This window comes from Dendrobates tinctorius, unplaced genomic scaffold (genome assembly GCF_039654945.1).
Source record: "Dendrobates tinctorius isolate UK_male_01 unplaced genomic scaffold, ASM3965494v1 ptg000158l, whole genome shotgun sequence".
Lineage (NCBI taxonomy): Eukaryota > Metazoa > Chordata > Amphibia > Anura > Dendrobatidae > Dendrobates > Dendrobates tinctorius.
In genome coordinates, this window is record NW_027361825.1 from 21,413,382 (window position 1) to 21,432,496 (window position 19,115).

A 19,115-nucleotide genomic window follows, 5' to 3' on the forward strand; every position below is an offset into this window, starting at 1 on the left:
CATTCTCCTGGTTAGGCGGGTTCCTAGATGAAGACCTCAACTGATCATTAATGGTCTATGCTATGGTTGGGGCATTAAAGGGGTTGTCCTGGACTGAGATACTTAATGACATATGCTTAGGATAGGTTATCAGCATCAGACCAGTGGGGGTCCAGGACCTGGCAACCTCAATGTGTTGATAACTTTTATCAATGGGAGAAGAGCTGCAGTACCCAGGAATTGCCACTGCACAGCGAAAAAATGTTGCAAAATTTGTGGGCAACTGTGAGGTGCGTAAACATTTTGAAACAATTCAAACAGTTTGACGCCAGAAAACTTGCAAGAACTGCTTGATGAATCAGGTCCTATGGTTTGTTTTGCCATGCTCTGGTGTTTCAGAGAAGATATCTTTGAAGATTCACTTGGGTACCATAGCCGGAGATGAGACTTGTCCGGCTCTTCCAGTGCCACTGCAGGTAATTGGCAGGTTCCGCCCTCTTGTGCACATAGGGAGAGATCTGTCAATCACCTGCAGCTTTAACATGCTCAATACCAGAGTCTGCCTGTTGGAGGCATCTACAGGTATAACAATGATCTGCTTTTTCTGCAGTGTATCTTTGCTAATTTGCACAAAGACAAGACTGACAGAGTTTCCGGTGATCAGCTCGTAGCGGCTCTCCAGTCAGCAGGTAACAGCATGACCTAGATAGACTTGCTCAGTATGCAAGGATTGCAGCAATCGGACATTTCTTATTTAACCCACAGCCAAGTGAATATATATTTGCTGAAGCTGAAATCTTTAATAAAATCGCATTACAGGATGGGGATCCCTGGTCACTGGCTACAACTAACCGTACAAGCAAAATATGGACTCGATTATAAAATATTTCCACCAAGATGAAAAAAAAAAATCCTAAATCATTAACTTTTCATTGCCTGAAGAATACAGTATATGGTTCTTCTGACCAGCAAGGTGGCCACCGTTATGGAGTCATCAGAGTCAGCTGTTGATGATCTAACTATATGGGGAGCAGGGCTGCAATCACACCTGAGCTGTGGAGCCTAAGGGAACCCAAAAGAAAACCAAAACTATTAAAGGGTTGTGGTAGTTGGTGGCCCTGTTGGAGATTTGGCATTGCATCCTACAAGCTTTAAAGTTATGCTGATGTCTACTGTCCACTTTTGCAAACAGAGGGGATTTGAAATGTGGGACCCTCATCCTCAAAATGAAGACAATATTGAAACTGCCTTTTGTGGTAATACCGCTAATAAATGAGCAGTGTTATAGAGGTTTGCTATTGTCACTCCCTATATAAAAACGGTAGCACACAGTGCTGCAAGTTAGAAGGAATTGAGGATCACACCCACTTGGCTCCAAAGACTAGATTAACATGCATTTATGATACATTTTTACACACCTGTACCAGATCCAGGCCATGCTCCTCTTGCTTGGGTCAACTGAACTCTGTTGTACTCCATATCAGGCTTTGCCTGTCCATGATCCCATGTGATCATCTACCTAGGCCTTAACTACCAAGACACATATCAGTGTCTTTGTATTCAGACTTTCTAATTACTCTGGAGTTCTGTCTGCTACCTGTTCCCTGTCTTCTATGACCTCTCCTACGTGTCTCCCATGGCTTCCAGGACATCTCCTCTCTGCCTGTGGCTTCCAGGACCTCTGCAACATGTCCGCCTGCAGATTCAATAACATCTCCTGTCCGCCTGTTGCTTCCAGAACCTCTGCTACATGTCTGCCTGCAGCATCCAGGACGTCTCCTGTCTGCCTGGGCTTCCAGTATCTGCTACCTGTTCCCGGTCTTCTAGGACCTCTCCTACGTGTCTACCGCGACTTCCAGGACATCTCCTGTCTTCCTGCGACTTCCAGGATCTCTGCTACATGTCCGCCTGCAGCTTCCAGGACGTCTCTTGTCTGCCTGTGGCTTCCAGTGCCTCTGCTACCTGTTTCCAGTCTTCCGGGATCTCTGCTACCTGTTTCCCAAGTGCCACATCTGCCTACTGCACGAACACCCAGACCTTAGGCTTTGTGGGTCCACTTCACGTAGCGAACCTAACACATGTGCAGGTGTTCCTAAAGCTTCTTTAAAAGTACTGCTTGTGGGACCTCCAAAGATAAGTGCTGACCTATGGAGGAACCTGGCAGCAAGTGATCTTTCCCTCCAGATCCGCCTCAGGGGAAATTACAGCATTCCCAATTGAAATCAATGGGCTGACCATATAATGCACAGACAAGAGTGAGGAATGAGAATTGTAGCCTCTTTCTGTGCTATGGCTAATAGAAAAGGGTCTCTTAAAAAGGACCTCCATCTGTTAATGCAGAGTTCTTTAGGTATCTGAAAATATGTTATTTTCTACCAGGCAAATCTTTTGCTTTCTGATATTTAGCGTTTTACACCTAAAAGTGATGTTCTTGGCAGCTTAATAAATCTTGCAAATCAGCATAAAGTACAGAACTTGCTGATTAATGCTTAGACAACATTGGAAGATGCTGATGTGGGCACTCACATGATCACACACATACTTGCAAAATTAAAACTGTTGATGACCCAAATAAAGGGTCATGTGATTCAAGTATATTCCATTCCAATCCCCCAGGCGTTAAACCTCTGCCCTTTCCTGTCTCATTGTCTTTTTTTTACTTGCCCGCCAAAATTTTATTGGCACTGATACATATACAGTGGGTTCGGAAAGTATTCAGACCCCTTTACACTTTTCACTCTTTGTTTCAATGTAGCCATTTTGGTAAATGCTAAAAAGTTCATTTTTTTCTCATTAATGTACACTCTGCACCCCATCTTGACTGAGAAAAAAACAAATGTAGAAAATTTTGAAAATTTATTAAAAAATAAAAACTGAAATATCACATGGTCATAAGTATTCAGACCCTTTGCTCAGTATTGAGTAGAAGAACCCTTTTGAGCTAGTAAAGCCATGAGTCTTCTTGGGAATGATACAACAAGTTTTTCACATCTGGATTTGATGAGAAATAAATGAACTTTTTTGAATTTACCAAATGGCTGCAATGAAACAAAGAGTGAAAAATGTAACCCCTTTCTGACATATGACGTACTATCCCGTCCTGCTGAGAGCAGGCACTGAGAAGCCTCCTACCCTGCCTGTCAGATCGCTGATCTGACACAGTGCTCTGCAAAGTGTCAGATCAGCGATCTGACTTTGCATAGTAATCTTTCACCCTGGGACAATGTAAAAAAGTAAAAAAAAATAAATAAATTAGCATATGTAAAAATAATTTTAAAAAAATTCCTAAATAAAGAAAAAAAATTGCCAATAAATACATTTCTTTATGTAAAAAAAACAATAAAAGTACACATATTTAGTATTGCCACATCCGTAACGACCCGCCCTATAAAACTGTCCCACTAGTTAACCCCTTTAGTGAACCCCTTAAAAAAAGGCTAAAAAAAACAATGCTTTAACATCATACCGCCGAACAAAAAGTAGAATAACACGCGATCAAAAAGACGGATAAAAATAAACATGGCACCGCTGAAAACATCATCTTGTTCCGCAAAAAAACGAGCTGCCACACAGCGTCATCAGCGGAAAAATAAAAAAGGTCACAGAATAAAGCGATGCAAAAATAATTATTTTTTATGTAAAATTGTTTTTATTGTGTAAAAGCTCCAAAACATAAAGATATAAATGAGGTATCGCTGTAATCATACTGACCCGAAGAATAAAACTGCTTTATCAATTTTACCACACGCGGAACTGTATAAACGCCCCCCCCCCCCCAAAAAGAAATTCATGAAATGTTGGTTTTTGTTCATTCTGCGTCCCAAAAATCGTAATAAAAAGCAATCAAAAAATGACATGTGCCTAAAAATGGTACCAATAAAAACATCAACAAGACCTCACATGACTGTGGGCCAAAATATGGAAAAATTATAGCTCTCAAAATGTGGTGTTGCAAAACCTATTTTTTGCAATAAAAGGGTCTTTTAGCATGTGACAGCTGCCAAACATAAAAACCCGCTATAAATAGTAAATCAAACTTCCCTTTATTACCCCTTTAGTTAGGGAAAAATAATAAAATTTAAAAAAATGTATTTATTTCCATTTTCCCGCTAGGGTTAGGGATGGGATTAGGGTTAGGGGTGTGTTGGGGTTAGGGTTGGAGTTAGAATTGGGGGGGTTTCCACAGTTCAGGCGCATCAGGTGCTCTCCAAACGCGGCATGGCGTCTGATCTCAATTCCAGCCAATTCTGCATTCAAAAAGTCAAATGGCGCTGCTTCCCTTCCGAGCTCTGCAATGCGCCGAAACAGTGGTTTACCTCCACACATGGGGTATCAGCCTACTCAGGACAAATTGCACAATAACTCTTGGGTCCAATTTCTTCTGTTACCCTTTGGAAAATTAAAAATTGGGGGTAAAAATATTTTTGTGGAAAAAAATATTTTTTATTTTTATGGCTCTACGTTATAAACTTCTGTGAAGAACTTGGGGGTTCAAAGTTCTCACCACACATCTAGATAAGTTCATTGGGGGGTCTAGTTTCCAAAATGGAGTCACTTGTGGGGGGTTTCCACTGTTTAGGCACATCAGGGGCTCTCCAAACGCGACATGGCGTCTGATCTCAATTCCAGCCAATTTTGCGTTGAAAAAGTCAAATGGCGCTCCTTCCCTTCCATGCGCTGCCAAGCACTGAAACAGTGGTTCCCCCCACATATGGGGTATCGGCGTACTCAGGACAAATTGCACAATAACTTTTGGGGTCCAATTTCTCCTGTTAACCTTGGAAAAATAAAAAAAAATTGGACCTGAAATAATTTTTTTGTGAAAATAAGTTAAATGTTCATTTTTTTAAAACATTCAAAAAATTCCTGTGATGCACCTGAAGGGTTAATAAACTTCTTGAATGTGGTTTTGAGCACCTTTAGGGGTGCAGTTTTTAGAATGGTATCACTATTGGGAATTTTCTATCATATAGACCCTTCAAAGTGACTTCAAATGTGATGTGGTCCCTAAAAAAAACCCTTATAACTTCCTAACAAAGAAATTTTTGTTACAAAATTGTGCTGATGTAAAGTAGACTTGTAGGAAATGGTATTTATTAAGTATTTTGCGTGCCATATGTCTGAGATTTAAAGGGAATCTGTCACCTACTTTTGGCGGGCTATTTAAATGAGGTCGGGCCGGTCCGATGGGCGGTGTTTCCGATCTTTGCTGCCCTCCCATCCTTGGTGCCATCCGCAGTTTTTTCATGAATAGGTGTAGGTGTCCGCCATTTTTCACGCGTGCTCTAAGCATTCTTGGCTCACGCACGCGCAGTATGGTTTGCCCAACTGCGGGCAAAGCTGAAAAGCCTGACTGCGCATGCGCTGGTTAACTAGGCCCCGGAACACAGCAAAATACTTCCGGGGCTTAGTTAACCGGCGCATGCGCAGTCAGGCTTTTCAGCTTTGCCCGCAGTTGGGCAAAGCATACTGCGCGTGCGCGAGCCAAGAATGCTTAGCGCACGCACGAAATATGGCGGACACCTACACCTATTCATGAAAAAACTGCGGCCGGTGGCCAAGGATGGGGAGGCGGCAAAGATCAGAAACACCGCCCATCAGATCGGACCGACCTCATTTAACTAGCCCGCCAAAAGTAGGTGACAGATTCCCTTTAAGGGCATGAAAATTCAAAGTTGAAAAATTACGACATTTTCCAAATTTTTGCCAAAATTCCATTTTTTTTCACAAATAAACGCAGGTCATATGAAAGAAATTTTACCACTAGCATGAAGTATAATATGTCACGAGAAAAAAATGTCAGAATCACCGGGATCCATGGAAGCATTCCAGAGTTATTATCTCATAAAGGGACAGTGGTCAGAATTGTACAAATTGGTCCGGTCATTAACGTGCAAACCACCCTTGGGGGTAAGGTGTTAAAGGGGTCTGAATACTTTCCGTACCCAATGTACATCTCACTTTGTCCAACTTGACAAAGATGTCTTCAAGGGTCGATACTTGGTGTCTATGCATTGGTGCCAATAAAGTTAGGCTATTACATGTTGGCACAGCCCTTTTCACTTGGATGACTATAAGCCAAAAGGAAAGGCTGGACTGTGTGACCGAATGCTGGTAACAGCCATTGCCTCCTTTTACTGGCCATTTTTACCTATTTATATGTTTAATCATCTTGTTTTTGTTACTACCGGAGAAAGTACAATGCCCGGTTTATTCCAGTAGTCCTACCGACAAGGAATTATGGGTTATGCAGGTTCACCTCCGCTCCACTGAAGATGAAGCTACAGGGCCACATTCTCAAGATTGCTGGAAGTCCCAGTGGTTGGACCTCCAGCGATCATCCAATGGATAGGGATAGCTTGTTATTTTGGGGATAGTTGGTCATTCTCGCCCAAATCTGTTCTCCACCAGCCACAAGTCTGTAGTGATGCAAGTTTTCCTGCTTTATAAAATCCCAGCCTCCTCTAGCCTTGTGTCATGAGTTCTTCAAAGCAGCTGCCTAGCACACTGAAAATGGTGGCGGCCCAAAAAGCAGGAGAAGGCTATAAGAATATAGCAAATCTTTTTAAAGTTGTCCTTTCCTCGGTTCAAAATATAATTAAGAAATGGCAGTTAACAGAAACAGTGGAGCTCAAGATAAGATCAGGAAGACCAAGCAAAATTTCAGTGAGAGCTGCTCATAGGATTGCTAGAGAGGCAAACCAGATACTCACCCCCCCCCCCACCCCGCTTGACTGTAAAAGATCTTCAGAAAGATTTAACAGAGTTCTGGTACATTGTTCTACTGTTCAGAGACACCTGCACAAATATGGCCTTCATGGAAGAGTCATCAGAAGAAAACCTCTCCTGTCTTCTCACCTTAAAATTCTGCGTCAGAAGTATGCAAAAGAGCATTTAAACGAGCCTGATGCATTTTGGAAACAAGTCCTATGGACCGATGAGGCAAGAATAGAACTCTTTGGCCACAACGATCAAAAGGTATGTGTGAAGAAAAAGGGCACAACATTTCAGGAATTATGCTTTGGGGTTGTGTTGCAGCCAATGGCATGGCGAACATTTCATGGGTAGAGGGAAGAAAGGATTCAACACCATCTACCATCTACCTCAACAACATCTACCATAACGCCATCTGTAAAAAGCTGAAGCTGAACAGAGGATGGCTTCTTCAAATGGATAATGATCCTAAACACAAGTCAAAGTCCACAATAGATGACCTAAAAAAAAGGCACAACTGGAGGTTCTACAATGGCCCTCACGTTTACAATGTGTGATACTTTCAAAAGGGTGTGCTACTAGGTACAAACCGTGCAGGGTGCCCAAACTTTTGCAAATGCCAATTTTTCCCTTTTGTCATTTTTAAAATGTAAAAGATGAAGAGATATATATATATATATATATATATATATATATATTATTTTTTTTTTTTTTTTTCCTTAAAATGCAAAGGAAATGTGTCATCTTTAACTTTAGGTCTTTAAGAGTTCATTTCATCTTCAACTTGCTCAACTCTTCGCAAAAATAGTAATTTTGTACAGGCGTTCCAAACTTTTACATACCGCTGTAACATGCACTTTTCATGCAGTGATGAGCACATTATCTTTCTATCTGGTAGGTCTTCCTGCAGATGATTTTTTGGTCCGTTTGGCTCAAGTAAGATATGGAGATCCAGATGGTTTTCTCAGTTATCCTGATTATATTTGCTGCCTCCTGAAACTTCAGAGTCTGACAGGTAAATGCATCCTAAAAATTGGAAGCTTTGTGATAGAAATGTAATGCTTCATGGTGCTCCTCCATTCTTACTAATTGTGGATTGAAAGGGTGCATCGAGCGCCTGTGCTAGGTTTGAACAGTCATTCTGTGCTGACAGATACCCTTTAAGCTGTGTCACCCGATTGTAATAGATTGTAATGGTCTTTTGACCCAAGATGGAGGATTATATGTGTTATATGGGCCCTTCTTCTACATGTTCATGTCTACACTAATCAAATATAATTTGTAAAAATCTCTGCCATGAATCTGCCACGTCTTAATGACGATCTGAATGGTCTCTGCTTAATTTTATTTTTTAATGTGTTCTCATGCTTTTAGTTTTAGACATGTCGCCTTTACTTAAGAGGAAATCTTTGGTTCCTCTTCTATTGTATCCCACGTGCTTTCATGTGTAATTCTGTTTCTCAATTCCTCATTCTCATTGTAATGTATGAGCTACATCCTCATATTTCCATTATTGATGGCAAGCTGCTGATCCGTGTATCTATTCCTATCCCGTGTGATACTGTCAGCTGAGTCGTGTATCTAATCCTCTCCTGTATGATACTGTCTGTTGAGCCGTGTATCTAATCCTCTCCTGTGTGACACTGTCTGCTGAGCCGTGTATCTAATCCTATCCTGTGTGATACTGTCTGCTGAGCCGTGTATCTAATCCTATCCTATGTGATACTGTCTGCTGAGCCGTGTATCTAATCCTCTCCTGTGTGACACTGTCTGCTGAGCCGTGTATCTAATCCTCTCCTGTGTGACACTGTCTGCTGAGCCGTGTATCTAATCCTATCCTGTGTGATACTGTCTGCTGAGCCGTGTATCTAATCCTATCCTATGTGATACTGTCAGCTGAGCCGTGTATCTAATCCTCTCCTGTGTGACACTGTCTGCTGAGCCGTGTATCTAATCCTATCCTGTGTGATACTGTCTGCTGAGCCGTGTATCTAATCCTCTCCCGTGTGATACTGACTGCTGATCCATGTATCTAATCCTATTCTGTGTGATACTGTCTGCTCAGCCGTGTATCTAATCCTATCCTGTGTGATACTGACTGCTCAGCCGTGTTCCTAATCCTATCCTGTGTGATACTGACTGCTCAGCCGTGTATCTAATCCTCTCCCATGTGATACTGACTGCTGATCCGTGTATCTAATCCTATTCTGTGTGATACTGTCTGCTCAGCCGTGTATCTAATCCTATCCTGTGTGATACTGACTGCTGAGCCGTGTATCTAATCCTATCCTGTGTGATACTGACTGCTCAGCCGTGTATCTAATCCTCTCCTGTGTGATACTGTCTGCTGAGCCGTGTATCTAATCCTCTCCCATGTGATACTGTCTGCTGAGCCGTGTATCTAATCCTCTCCCGTGTGATACTGTCTGCTGAGCTGTGCACCTAATCCTCTCATGTGTGATATTGACTGCTGAGCTGTGTATCTAATCCTATCCTGTGTAATACTGTCTGCTGAGCTGTGTGTGTCTAATCCTCTCCTGTGTGATACAGTCTGCTGAGCTGTGTATCTAATCCTATCCTGTGTGATACTGTGTGCTGAGCTGTGTGTCTAATCCTATCCTGTTTGATAGTCTGCTGAGCCGTGTATCTAATCCTATTCTGTGTGATACTGTGCCGAGCAGTGTATCTAATCCCATCCTGTGTGATACTGTGCTGAGCCATGTATCTAGTCCCATCCTGTATGATACTGTCTGCTGAGCCGTGTATCTAATCCTCCTATGTGTGATACTGACTACTGAGCCGTGTATCTAATCCTCTCCTGTGTGATACTGTGCTGAGCCGTGTATCTAATCCTATCCTGTGTGATACTGACTGCTGTGCTGTGTATCTAATCCTATCCTGTGTGATACTGTGCTGAGCCGTGTATCTAATCCTATCCTGTGTGATACTGACTGCTGAGCTGTGTATCTAATCCTCTCCTGTGTGATACTGTGCTGAGCCGTGTATCTAATCCCATCCTGTGATACTGACTGCTGAGCTGTGTGTCTAATCCTATCTTGTGTGATACTTTCTGCTGAGCTGTGTATCTAATCCTATCCTGTGTAATACTGACTGCTGAGCCGTGTATCTTATCCTCTCCTGTATGTTACTGTCTGCTGAGCCATGTATCTAATCCTATCCTGTGTGATACTGTCTGCTGAGCTGTGTATCTAATCCTATCCTGTGTGATGCAGTCTGCTGAGCCGTGTATCTAATCCCATCCTGTGTGATACTGTCTGCTGAGCTGTGTATCTAATCCTATCCTGTGTGATAGTCTGCTGAGCTGTGTATCTAATCCTATCCTGTGTGATACAGTCTGCTGAGCCGTATATCTAATCCCATCCTGTGTGATACTGTCTGCTGAGTTGTGTACCTAATTCTCTCATGTGTGATACTGTCTGCTGAGCTGTGTATCTACTCCTCCCATATGTGATACTGATTGTATTATTTGTGATCTATTTAGCGGTGTTATATGTGATCTATATGGCGGTGTTATGTGTGATCTATATGGCGGCGTTATGTGTGATCTATATGGCGGCGTTATGTGTGATCTATATGTCGGCATTATGTGAGAACACTATGGCGGTATTATGTGAGAACACTATGGCTGTATTATGTGCGATCTATATGGCGATATTATGTGTGATCTATATGGCGGTATTATGTGCGATCTATATGGCGATATTATGTCCAATGTATATGGCGGTATTATGTTCGATCAATATGGCGGTATTATGTGCGATCTATATGGCGGTATTATGTGAGAACACTATGGCGGTATTATGTGAGAACACTATGGCAGTATTATGTGAGAACTCTATGGCGGTATTATGTGTGATCTATATGGTTGTATTATGTGAGAACTATATGATGGTATTACGTGTGATCTGTATGGTGGTATTATGTGAGAACACTAGGGCGGTATTTTGTGTGGTCTATATGGTGGTATTATATGAGAACTATATGACGGTATTATTTGTGATCTATATGGCGGTATTATGTGGGAACACTATGGCAGTATTATCTGCAGAAAGGGGACCCATTCTAGGGTGGTTCTGGCTGAGCACCTGCACATGGTTCTGGGGTAATAGAGGGGCAGCATGCCCTCCAGTTAGGTGCCGTCAGGGGAGGACTGGTGAGGTAGCTGAAGAGAGGGGTCTCATTTTTATCGTTACTATACGGCTACATTTCCTCCAGCCTGCTTCCCAGTGTCACCCTGGACTGCGCCTGTCACCTCGCTTTCACACATCGCCAGGACAGGATGGAGAAGACAGGATCTGAGGAGGGGAATGGGGTCTTTGCATGCAAAGTCTGGATCAGAACAGGCCAGCAATCAGCAGAAATGTTTCCTGGATTTCTGTGGAGCAGACAAGCAGACGGTCCATCCATGTGTATAAAACACAGCACTCTATGTACAATCCCTGGCTGCTCCGCGCACCGCACAGGGTGCCCTCCCACAGACCAGCACACTGCTCTCCTGAAATACTCTGTGCTGCTGTCACCCTGCTCCCTCCACCATATATCTCCCAGAATCCTTGCTGCCTGCCATCCTCGGTGACTGTCTACATGTCAGTATAACTTTGCAGTCACCAACAAAATGGCTGCTCACTGTGTTCCTAAATCTCATCCTCTCTTTTCCCTTAGCAAACACCCAGAAGGGGAGGAGAAGAGTGACATCACACCCCTGTCAATAGACTCAGCCCATATTTACTGCAGGGCAGTAATGTGAGCTAGTTGTACACTAGGTTTTTGTCAAATTTCAGTAGCTGTTCCCCCTAGTGTTTAAAAGTGGAAATACCAAACCTTTTAAAATTATTTTTAAGATTTTACTAAATTATAAACAAATGATAATATTTTTTTAAGAAAATGTAAACATTAATTCTTTACATTTTTTCAAATGCTGGAAAAATATATATTTTTTATGGCACCTTCCCTTTAACAGGGCCCAACGCCATGTAAAATGTCTTCTAATACGGCAGAGGGATTTGTGGAGGAGAGCACTTCAGCCCTTATATCCCCACCCCTGCTTAGTCTATTAAAAAGCAAGTATATCACAACATACATTATCCAGGATATGTGAGGAGGGGATCGGTGCAATGATGATTTGGAGGCACATACCAACATCAGGCTTTTCTTGCACGTACAGAGCCGGCTCTATAATTGCGGCCGAGTACAAGTAGCAGCAAAATGGATGAAATTTCAGCATGTTTCCTATGTAGATAGAGCACAGATTTCTCCCCTAAAATGCAACAGAAAGGGGATAAAATTTGCATCAAGTTACAGATATTACCAATTTTGCTGCAAATTACTTGTGGATAAAGTTTAATTAATTAAAGTTTTAAATAAAACACTAAATTCCCCCTGCCTGGCACACATGCCTGTCTTTTTATAACCTGGCCTCCTGTGATGATGTCCTGTCCTATCGTCAGCCAGAGGGCGATGCAGTCGCATGGGACGAGATGTCATCACTTTGGGTTGGGTTATATAGAGACCAGCCGGGAACAAGTCAAGTCACAGTCATAGGGTTTCCGTAGAGAGTTGCAGACTGGACACGACTATGGGTCAATGGTCATGAATTCCACTAATATGATTTTAAAGAAAACCCAGCAATCATTATGACTTGCCCTTCAATATTGACGGAATAGTGAAAAAGATGGGCCTAAGCGACTTGTTAGGACTAGTGCTGATCGAATGTGCTGGGATAAGGAGTTATCTGAGCATTGTTGGGTGCTAATAGAGTATCTTCAGCGTGCCCGAATACTATGTTCTAGTCCCTGCGGCTGCATGTCTCGCGACTGTTCAACAGCTGCAACACATGCGGGGATTGCCTAACAAACAACAATCCCTGCATGTATTGCATCTGTCAAACAAATAACAGAAAACTGACGGCACATCAAGAACTAGTCTGAACAACCAAAAACAGCTGTCAAACAGCCATGGGACATGGCTAAAAAATAGTATTCGAGCACCCTGAAGCTACTGTGTTAGCATCCGAGCATGCTCAGATAACACCTTATCCAAGCACGCTCGCTCATCACTAGTCAGGGCTTAAACTGGGCAGCCTTCACATTAACCATATATTACAAAGCTTAGTTGAAGAGCTTTGATTTCTTTCAAAAATTTTGCAAAACCTGCATTAGCACCTGGCATGGAATCACCAGGCTTGGGGGAGCCTGGAAAAATATGCACTCCGCTTGGCATGAATGGAGGCCGGCCTTTTTTTTGGTACTGCACGTACATCTGGATCCAGCCCTACTATTAAGATTTTTCTTCTCCTCTATCTTCTATAGCTGTATTAATCAGATTTTTTCATCGTAGAGACTCTTGCCTTCTTCACCTTGTTACCGTAGTCTTCGCTGCGACGTCTTCTCTTTTCTCTCCTAGCCGACCCTGGGGATCGTTGCCGGGCTGATTCCATTATACATTTCCATTTCTCCAGTTTTTGTGACTTTCATTGGTGAATTTATTGTAGTTTTCAGCAGTGTCTCCGCTGTAAATGTCCACGTTGCGAGTGAGCAGCAGCTGTTCTACTGCTGTTTTTTTTTCAGCCGCCATCTCCGCCGTAGAACAGAAGAGAATGAAATTCTATCCCCTAGGATGGAAACGCAGGAACTGTTACATCTTGTTTAAGGAATTTGGCACATACAGGTTATATTTTACTGAAACACTGTTAATTCATCATAACAATGCTGACTATTGTGCTCATGGTACAGATCAGGGCTCAGCTCCCAGTTTGTCTTAAATGACCACATTACATTGCAAAGCCATGATACTGCACCCACTAACCCCCATCCCATGTGAAATCCCAACCGGGGGGCTTTAACCTTACGCCATCTGCAAATTGTCACCTCTCGATCAAAATTTTATGGCGTATTTTGGTACCGGTTTCTTTACTACATTATCTCTGTGTACGGGTTAAAGAATTATCCCCCCCTCCCCCCAAAAATAGAAAGGGGAAAATTTGTTGATATTTGGGGGTCCGACCCCCACTATATGCAGGATGAGGCCGTGTTGTTAAGTTTCCAGAGGCCTGATCTTATGGTTGTACCCCCAGCGATCAGTCGATCAGCTAGTTGTCCGCTATCCTAATGATAAGAGATAATTTGCTTTTTTTTAACAGTCCTTTAAGGGTAATCTCTCAGTAGGTTTTTATTATGAAATCTGAGAGAAGCATGATGTGAGGTCTGAGAACCGGATACCAATGATCCATCACTTACTGGACTGTTTGGTGTAGTTTTGATAAAATCACTGTTTTTGTTGCTGTAGATGTAGCAGTGCTCTGAATGCTGAGTTGTGTGTAACCCCGCCCAATTCCCTGATTGGATGCTTTCTGTGTACATTGTCAGCAAGCTGCCAATCAGTGGTGGGGGAGGGGTTATACTGCCTGACACATGACACCTAGTCTTGCAGTGATAACCGCTTGCTGATAAAACATTGATTGTATTGAAATGACAGCAAACTGCTAAGAAAGTGACATATCCCTGGAATCAGGGTTTTTACCCCTACAGTATTCTACTCTAAGACTAAATAGCAAGAACCTGTTGACAGATTCCCTTTTAGCGATACAATTTTTATTCTTGAATCCACCACTAAGGTAGAGCTTAATGCTCCACCAAGTATTGCGTTTCTCTACAGATGGTCAGATACACTTTTTATGAGCCCGTCTTTAGCCAACCTCACTTCCCTAAGGCTCTGCTCCTTCAGAGGGTGATGGAGGGGTCTCTGCACCTGCATATATTACTACATTTGGATCTGTAACTAATAGCTGATGCATTTCTAGAAGTTCAATAAACTATGATTTTCTTAAATTTCTGCAGAAAAATTCCAGGCTGCTGACCCCTTTGGTTCTGGTGAAGTGACTCTAAACTATCGTCAGGTTCGTATCCACAGAGATAGTAAAAATAAATTGTGTAATAAACACTTCCTTAACCCATTTTTCCCACGTTGCTGACGTAACTATGCGACCTACATGTATTGTTACACTGTGGAAGTAAAAAGCCTGGGAGGAGGGGGATGAAGCTGCAGATTCTCTGTGTATTTATATATGAAGTATAAACAGAATCGGAAAGATATGATTGACTCAGAGGGGCAGACTTATTAATCCTTTCTAATAATTACACATAAGAAGCTAGACTATTCAGTCTGATGATGCACAAAATGTATCAAAATGTTAAGTAACTTTACATGACCTATTGGTTGGCTTCTTTTGAGCTCATATTTTTCATCGAAATTTTTGTGCAATTTTGGCAGATATTGATTCATTTCAAATGGGAAATTAAAAAAAATCTAAAATAAATGTGATTCAAGGCATCTACCTCAGATTTTCGTAGCAGAATTTTGATGCATTTAACCTAGTACATCTCCCCTTTAGTAAGCAAGAGCACATGTTTTATATATATATATATATATATATATTTATTTTTTTTATTTTTTATTTTTTTATTTTTTTCTCAACAGTGGCTGCTACTGGCCGTATTCAGCTGATGGGAAACACTGAGACGAAACAACTAGATGAATTAATCAGACAGACCTCAGAAGTCTGAGTTTGACCTCCATATCCCACCACTGACATAGTATGGAAGACCACCTTCCAAAGGAGAATTAAAGGGCTTCCTCTTATTAAAAATATATATTACCTGTCCACAGGTTAGATGATAAATGTTTATGGCTTCTAAGACCCAACTAATCACGAGTTAGGGGGTCACAGTGTCCAATTGTGACTGGTGCAGTAGTGAGCATGTGCGACCACCACTCCTGTAGACAGTGAATGAGAGTGGTCGCACATGCTCACAACCGCTCAATCCACTCGGAGGACTTTGGAGCCACTCTCTTGTGAACGCAGGTGGTCTAAGTGATCAGACCCCCAGCAATCATTCATCCTGTGAAGAGGTGATATCTTGTTTATGGGACAACCTTAGGAAGATGGAAGACCTTGGCTTTGGAAGCAATCCTACCTCATAACCGGCATTTCATTCACATTCCCCTATTTATTCTTTTACATACATATCTGATTTCATGAATGATCTTCATCGCCGTTCTGCAATATCTTGCAGCTGCCACAAGATGGAATCTGTAAAAAAAAAAAATCTCCCAATAAATCACGGCTTAATTGTGTCTTTTTTTAGAAGACAAAGTGACAAAATATTTTTGTACGAGTATCGCGAGTTTATGGAGAAGCACAATATGGATGTTGCTGGTAATGATGTAAACACTTCTGCGGATTTGTTTACAGAGGAAGGTTAAAAGGAACAGTAAATCACTGCGCTCATTAGTGGGAGCCAAAACGGAGAAAGAAAACCGCTTCACGCGCTAAAAGGATCCACGGAGGTTCAGTCCATGGTTTCAATACTGAATTCCCGGGAGGAACCGGCAGCTTTCATTACTAATGTTCATTTAGAAATCTGTATTGTGTAACTAAAGCAGTGGGCTCCAGCCTGCGGCTCTACAAGTTTTGCAAAATCACAACTCCCAGCATGTCCCCTGCCTGCCAGGGCATGCTGGGAGTTGTGGTTTTGCAACCGGTGGCTGAACACCTCTGCTTTTCTTTTGACAGCAAAAATCATCTTAAAAGTTGAAATCCAGCATGTACAATCTTTCTTTCACTTTCTGTGTACTTGATCCGAAATCGGGGAAGAAGCAGGATTCTTAAAGTACCTTCACCTTTGGTTTCAGACCACCCCTTTAAGATTTCCCTTCACTGGAATGAAAGGGCTTAGGCCGCCCCCTGATAACAGGCCCTAGTATTACCCTCCACCAAACTGTACAGCCGACACAATGCAGTCAGGGGTAACGTTCTCCTGGTGTCACCAAACCCAGACTCCTCCATCAGACAAAAGATAGAGAACTGCGTTCACTTCAGATAACATGTTTCCTCCAGTGTCCTGTGGCAGCTTTACACCACTCCATCCGACGCTTGGCATTGTGCTTGGTGATGTAAGGCTGCATCCAGCTGCTTGGTCATTTGTTCTGATGTTATAATAGAGGAGGTCTGGACTCTGCAGTCATGGGGTCTGCAGATCATTAGTGACTTTAGTCCCCTCTGACCTTCAGCACTTGGCCCCCCAATCTGTAATGTTACGGGGTCTCCACTTCGTGGCTGAGTTGCTGCAGTTCCTTCCACTTCTCAGTAATATCACTCACAGGTGATGGGGGAAGATTTCGGAGTAAGAAATATCATGAATGGACTTGTTACCCTGGTGGCACCTATTACAGGACCCTGCTGGTATCTGTGATCTCTATACCACCGGCCGTTCTGTCATATGTTAGTAAATGGAGATGGTATGGTGGGGGGCTGGAGGATATACACCGGGGGTGTTAACGGGCCAGATATTATACATTCGGGGGGTGAGTTACCGGATTATATACACCGTGGGGGCAAGGGGCTGGATGTTATATACTATGGGGGTGAGGGGCTGGATGTTACACACCGAGGGGAGGCGGATGTTATACAACGGGGGGGAAAGGGGCCGGATGTTATATATGAGGGGGCAATGAGGCCTGATATTATGCACTGGGGTGGGTCCAGATGTCAAGGGTGGACATAACATTGGTGAAACCTGTGCAACCGCACAGGGTTCCAAGAGATAATGTGGGCCCCTTTCCACTTCCAAACATGCAAAAACAGAAGCCGCGGAGACACCATCACATGTTTCTCAATGCAAGCAATGACTAGCCAGGTCTTTCACCGGGAAGGAACAACCACGGGAAGGGCAGTCTCCAATGAAGGAAACCACCTATGCCAAAACATGGTATCCATCCACAGACAGCTGTTTCGGGGTATTTGCCCCTCATCAGTGTGGAGTAGGAAACTGGCTAGTAGGAGCAATGCCTAGTGGAAGACTATGAAAAATGAGGATGATTGACCTCATGGAGATCAACATCATGCACTGCGGAGACACCATCACGTGTTTCTCAACGCAGCGATTCTAGAGCATTGCCCCCATCCCTTATGGGAAATATGTAAAACATGCAAAAACAGAAGCCGCGGAGACACCATCACATGTTTCTCAACGCAAGCAATGACTAGCCAGGTCTTTCACCGGGAAGGAACAACCACGGGAAGGGCAGTCTCCAATGAAGGAAACCACCTATGCCAAAACATGGTATCCATCCACAGACAGCTGTTTCGGGGTATTTGCCCCTCATCAATGTGGAGTAGGAAACTGGCTAGTAGGAGCAATGCCTAGTGGAAGACTATGAAAAATGAGGATGATTGACCTCATGGAGATCAACATCATGCACTGCGGAGACACCATCACGTGTTTCTCAACGCAGTGATTCTAGAGCATTGCCCCCATCCCTTATGGGAAATATGTAAAACATGCAAAAACAGAAGCCGCGGAGACACCATCACATATTTCTCAACGCAAGCAATGACTAGCCAGGTCTTTCACCGGGAAGGAACAACCACGGGAAGGGCAGTCTCCAATGAAGAAAACCACCTATGCCAAAACATGGTATCCATCCACAGACAGCTGTTTCGGGGTATTTGCCCCTCATCAGTGTGGAGTAGGAAACTGGCTAGTAGGAGCAATGCCTAGTGGAAGACTATGAAAAATGAGGATGATTGACCTCATGGAGATCAACATCATGCACTGCGGAGATACCATCACGTGTTTCTCAACGCAGTGATTCTAGAGCATTGCCCCCATCCCTTATGGGAAATATGTAAAACATGCAAAAACAGAAGCCGCGGAGACACCATCACATGTTTCGCAACGCAAGCAATGACTAGCCAGGTCTTACGCCGGGAAGGAACAACCACGGGAAGGGCAGTCTCCAATGAAGGAAACCACCTATGCCAAAACATGGTATCCATCCACAGACAGCTGTTTCGGGGTATTGCCCCTCATCAGTGTGGAGTAGGAAACTGGCTAGTAGGAGCAATGCCTAGTGGAAGACTAATTTTTCACAGTCTTTTACTAGGCATTGCTCCTACTAGCCAGTTTCCTACTCCACACTGATGAGGGGCAAATACCCCGAAACAGCTGTCTGTGGATGGATACCATGTTTTGGCATAGGTGGTTTCCTTCATTGGAGACTGCCCTTCCCGTGGTTGTTCCTTCCCGGTGAAAGACCTGGCTAGTCATTGCTTGCGTTGAGAAACATGTGATGGTGTCTCCGCGGCTTCTGTTTTTGCATGTTTTACATATTTCCCATAAGGGATGGGGGCAATGCTCTAGAATCACTGCGTTGAGAAACACGTGATGGTGTCTCCGCAGTGCCGGATGTTGATCTCCATGAGGTCAATCATCCTCATTTTTCATAGCCTTTCCACTTCCAAAACTGGAAATGGAAATTGTACATTATGGAGACTGCCAGGGACCCATATATTGTTCTTGCACAGGGGCCCTTTTCTGTCTGTGTCCACCATGGCAGGAAGT

At 43.1% G+C, this 19,115-nt stretch overlaps 1 protein-coding gene across 3 annotated transcripts in view; it reads left to right on the forward strand.

Moving 5' to 3' along the window:
• The window catches only part of CAPN12 (calpain 12), a 104,192-nt gene extending 88,359 nt beyond the window's left edge, over window positions 1-15,833 (forward strand). For 2 of the 3 annotated variants that reach the window (XM_073549056.1, XM_073549055.1), the window contains 3 exons: window positions 590-668; window positions 7,592-7,708; window positions 13,281-14,540. In XM_073549056.1, the coding sequence (XP_073405157.1) occupies window positions 590-668; window positions 7,592-7,708; window positions 13,281-13,474 (390 nt within the window). In that variant the 3' untranslated portion in view covers window positions 13,475-14,540. The other variant, XM_073549057.1, reaches the window with a different exon arrangement.
• The last annotated feature ends 3,282 nt before the right edge of the window (window positions 15,834-19,115 follow it).